The following is a 4,972-nucleotide window of genomic DNA, read 5'->3' as shown; positions in this document are numbered from 1 at the left end:
TTTACCTTCAAAGAGAAACTAAAACCTATCCTCCTCAGACTATTCCAAAAAATTCAAGAAGAAGGAACACTTCCAAGCTCATTCTATGAAGCCAGCATCACCCTCATACCAAAACCAGTTAAAGACAACACAATGAAAGAGAATTACAGGCCAATATCCCTAATGATCATAGATGCCAAAATCCTCAACAAAATTCTAGCAAATTGGATCCAGCAGTACATCAGAAAGATCATACATCATGACCAAGTAGGATTTATCCCAGGGTTGCAAAGATGGTACAATATTTGCAAATATTATGTGATATTATGTGATGATACATCACATTAACAAATTGAGAGATAAAAACCACATAGTCGTGTCAGTTGACACAGAAAAAGCATTTGACAAAATCCAACACCCTTTTTAAAAAATATATATTCTATTGATTTTTTACAGAGAGGAAGGGAGAGATAGTTAGAAATATCGATGAGAGAGAAACATTGATCAGCTGCCTCCCGCACATCTCCCACTGGGGATGTGCCCGCAACCCAGGCACATGCCCTTGACCGGAATCGAACTTGGGACCCCTCAGTCCACAGGCCGACGCTCTACCCACTGAGCCAAACCGGTTTCGGCCCAACACCCTTTCTTGATAAAAACTCTCAGCAAGGTGGGAATAGAAGGATCATATCTCAACATAAAAAAAGCCATATATGACAAACCCACAGCCAACATCATACTCAATGGGCAAAAACACACCATTTCCCCTAAGAACAGGAACCAGACCGGGATGCCCATTCTCACCACTCCTGTTCGACATAGTATTGAAAGTACTAGCCATTGCGATCAGACAAGAAGAAATAAAAGGTATCCAAATTGGAAAAGAAAGAAAACAGTCCTTATTCGCAGATGACATGATAATGTACATAGAAAACCTTAAAGACTACATCAAAAAAAATTATTAGACTTAATAAATGAATTTGGCAATGTAGCAGGTTACAAAATTAACGCCAAGTAATCTATGGCATTTCTATACAGCAATAATGAACTTACAGAAAGAGAGACTAACAAAGCAATCCCATTTACCATCACACCAAAAAAATTAAGATACCTAGGAATAAACTTGACTAAGGAGGTAAAAGACCTGCATGCGGAAAACTACAGGACACTGAAATAGGAGATAGAGGAAGACATAAACAGATGGAAGAACATACCATGTTTGTGGATTGGTAGAATCAACATCATTAAAATGTCCATACTACCCAAAGCAATCTATAGATTCAATGCACTCCCCATTAAAATACCAACAGCATATTTCACAGACCTAGAACAAACTTTCCAAAAATTCATCTGGAATAAGAAAAGACCTCGAATAGCTGCAGCAATCTTGAGAAAGAAGAACAAAGTAGGAGGGATCTTAATACCAGATCCACGCTGTATTACCAAGCCACTGTTCTCAAAACAGCCTGGTACTGGCAAAAGAACAGACATATAGATCAATGGAATAGAATAGAGAACCCAGAAATCGACCCGAACCAATATGCTCAATTAATATTCGACAAAGGAGGCATGAACATACAATGGAGCCAAGACAGCTTCTTCAATAAATGGTGTTGGGAAAATTGGACAGATACATGCAAAAAAATGAAACTAGACCACCAACTTGCACCACACACAAAAATAAACTCAAAATGGATAAAAGACTTAAACATAAGACGGGAAACCATAAAAATACTAGAGGAATCCACAGGCAGCAAAATCTCAGACATATGCCGAAGCAATTTCTTCACTGATACAGCTCCTAGGGCAATGGAAACTAAAGAGAAAATAAACAAATGGGACTACATCAAACTAAAAAGCTCTGCACAGCAAAGGAAACCATCAACAAAACAACAACAAAGCCCACTGCATGGGAGAACATATTTGCAAATGTTATCACTGATAAGGGTTTAATCTGCAACATTTACAGGGATCTTATGAAACTTAACAAAAGGAAGATAAACAACCCAATCAAAAAATGGGCAACAGACCTAAATAGATACTTTTTGAAAGAAGACAGGCCAAGAGACATATGAAAACATGCTCAAAGTCACTAATCATCTGAAAGATGTAAATCAAAACAATGTGGTACCATCTCACACCTGTCAGAATGGCTATCATCAACACATCAACAAACGACAAGTACTGGAGAGGATGCGGAGAAAAGGGAACACTCCTTCACTGCTGGTGGGAGTGCAGACTGGTGCAGCCACTGTGGAGAACAGTATGGAGCTTCCTCAAAAAACCAAAAATGGAACTCCCATTTGACCCAGTGATACCACTTCTAGGAATATATCCCAAGAAACTATAAACACCAATTAGAAAGGATATATGCACCCCTATGTTCATAGCAGCACAATTCACCAAAGCTAAGATTTGGAAACAGCCAAAGTGCCCATCAGCAGATGAATGGATTAAAAAACTGTGATACATCTACACAATGGAATACTATGCTGCAGTAAAAAAGGAGTTCTTACTATTTGCAACAGCATGGATGGACCCGGAGAGCATTATGCTAAGTGAAATAAGCCAGTCAGAGAAAGATAAATACCACATGATCTCACTCATTTGTGGAATATGGAGAACATGAACTGATGAACAAAAACAGATCCAGAGACAGAGAAGCATCAATAAGACTGTCAATCCACAGAGGGAAGGTAGGGGAGGTTGGGGGTAGAGTGGGGGAGATCAACCAAAGGACTTATATGCAAGCATATAGGCCTAACCAATGGACACAGACAACAGGGGGGTGAGGGCATGAGTGGGGGGGATGGGGATAACGTGGGGATAAGGACACATATGTAATAATAAAGAAATTTAAAAAATAAATAAAATCCTCACTCAAGGATATGTTTTTATTGATTTTATTTTTTCTTAAAAATATATTTTATTGATTTTTTACAGAGAGGAAGGGAGAGAGTTAGAAACATCGATCAGCTGCCTCCTGCACATCTCCCACTGGTGATGTGCCCGCAACCCAGGTACATGCCCTTGGCCGGAATCAAACCTGGGACCTTTCAGTCCATAGGCTAACGCTCTATCCACTGAGCCAAACCGGTTTTGGCTTGATTTTAGAGAGAGGAAGTGAGAGCGAGAGAGAGAGAGAGAAATATTGATCAGTTGCCACCATGTAAGTTGCGCAGCTGGGGATCGAACCTGAAACCTGGATATGTGCTCTGGGTGAGAAATATCTTCTTACCTGGCTGACTTTAGATGTCTATGATCTATGAAGCATCACTTTGGCTACAACTTCAGGGATGAGAAGCATCAGTCAAAAGATCAAATAACAGGCCTCTGCTTCCACTTGTCACCCTTCCTTTGAGCTTGACATGGAATTGGGTGAAGGGAAATATATCCTAGACAGACCAAGCAGGTGAGGAGCTTGCTCCTTGCAGATACTGTATAAACGCTCTCATTTGCCTTTTCTTTCCCACAGCTGCCAACCTGTGCCAGGCTTTTCTTTCCTTTGCTTTCAGCTATTACTGTAGGGTCACCAAGAATTTCCCCACTTTCATGCCTCCTCCAGCCAGTGCTTTTATAACCTGGGCACCCAGACTCGTTCCTAAAGCATGGCTTCTAACTGGGCCACATTAGTATCTTTTTCTCCTTTTTATCTTTACTATTATAGATCAAGATGTTTTACTAGGTGCTTGAAGAAAAAATATTTCTTATAATGAAATGACACATATGAGGGGTAGAAATGTGGGCAATTAAACATTCCTGGGGGAGGAGGGTAACTCTAAGAACCTTTTTTTCCTTATATTTTATGCCTTTATATTCCTATATACATTTCAAAATTATACTTCATATAGAAGCAAACATAGTCTTTCTGCTGTTGTGGTTCAGCATTGCAGACTCTTAGTCTAATGTTTAAGTATCTGCTCTTTCCTTTGCTGGCAGGTGAGATGTCCCATCATGATGTTTTAGATGCTGCTTCCCAAGGAATAAATGTCATCCTCTGTGAACACAGCAACACTGAACGAGGCTTTCTTTCTGATCTTCGAGATGCGCTGAGTGTTCACTTGGAGAATAAGATTAATATTATCCTGTCAGAAGCAGACAGGGACCCTCTTCAGGTAGTGTGATGCATACGGCACAGAGTGACATCTACTTTACAAATCGTTTCCCTCCTCCTCAAACGCACGTATCAGTGGAGTCTGTATCCTTCTGGAAGAATGTTTAGAATGTACATTGTCATTTCTGGTTTGTTAATCTGCTTCACCAAATGTTCTATAGTTTTTAGGGTAAACACTGTAATGTAACTATTATTAAAGAACAGATATTTAGCCCTGACTGGGTCGCTTAGTTTTGAGGAACTTCAATATGTTTTTACTGAAAAAAACAATATTATAAATAAAAGTGATTCTATCCAAATTGGAATTTTATTAATAATAAAGACTATTGACATATTCTTCTTGCAAATAGTATAGGCACAAAAATTATAAAAATAAACTAGTGGGCAAATGTGAAGTTTACACAGTAGATCATTAAAGATTTTGTGTACTTTTTTATACTGCAAGTTATAAACTAGATATGTTAATTAAAAAAGAAGTGCAAGCCAGTAAGTATATGCTATCATTTCTGTTTTTAAAAGGAAAACAAATAGACAAAAACCCTTATCTCTGTATAGACTACCTCTGGAAGGTTAGGCTATCAATGGTTGCCTAAGGCAGTGGTCGGCAAACTGCGGCTCGTGAGCTACATGTGGCTCTTTGGTCCCTTGAATGTGGCTCTTCCACAAAATACCGACTTCTGCGCATGGGCCATGAAGTTTCAATCACACTGTATGTGCGCGTCCGCACGTGGTATTTTGTGGAAGAGCCACCCTCAAGGAGCCAAAGAGCCACATGTGGCTTGCGAGCCACAGTTTGCCGACCACTGGCCTAAGGAATTGGCTCAAGGAATAGAAAAAACCTGCTTTTCATTAGCAGTTGGTACAATTAAAAGAAGTTTT

General features: G+C 39.4%; 1 protein-coding gene across 4 annotated transcripts in view; it reads left to right on the top strand.

The window, feature by feature from the left end:
- NIF3L1 (NGG1 interacting factor 3 like 1) overlaps window positions 1–4,559 on the top strand; it is a 16,817-nt gene extending 12,258 nt beyond the window's left edge. For all 4 annotated transcript variants that reach the window (XM_006756264.2, XM_015559160.1, XM_015559159.1 and 1 more), the window contains exon 7: window positions 3,919–4,559. In XM_006756264.2, coding sequence (XP_006756327.1) covers window positions 3,919–4,103 — 185 coding nt within the window. In that variant the 3' untranslated portion in view covers window positions 4,104–4,559. The remainder of the gene's footprint in view (window positions 1–3,918) is intronic.
- The last annotated feature ends 413 nt before the right edge of the window (window positions 4,560–4,972 follow it).

This window comes from Myotis davidii, unplaced genomic scaffold (genome assembly GCF_000327345.1).
Source record: "Myotis davidii unplaced genomic scaffold, ASM32734v1 scaffold914, whole genome shotgun sequence".
Classification (NCBI taxonomy): Eukaryota; Metazoa; Chordata; class Mammalia; order Chiroptera; family Vespertilionidae; genus Myotis; species Myotis davidii.
Note: the sequence above shows the minus strand (reverse complement) of the source record. Positions and strands in the feature narration are given on the sequence as shown.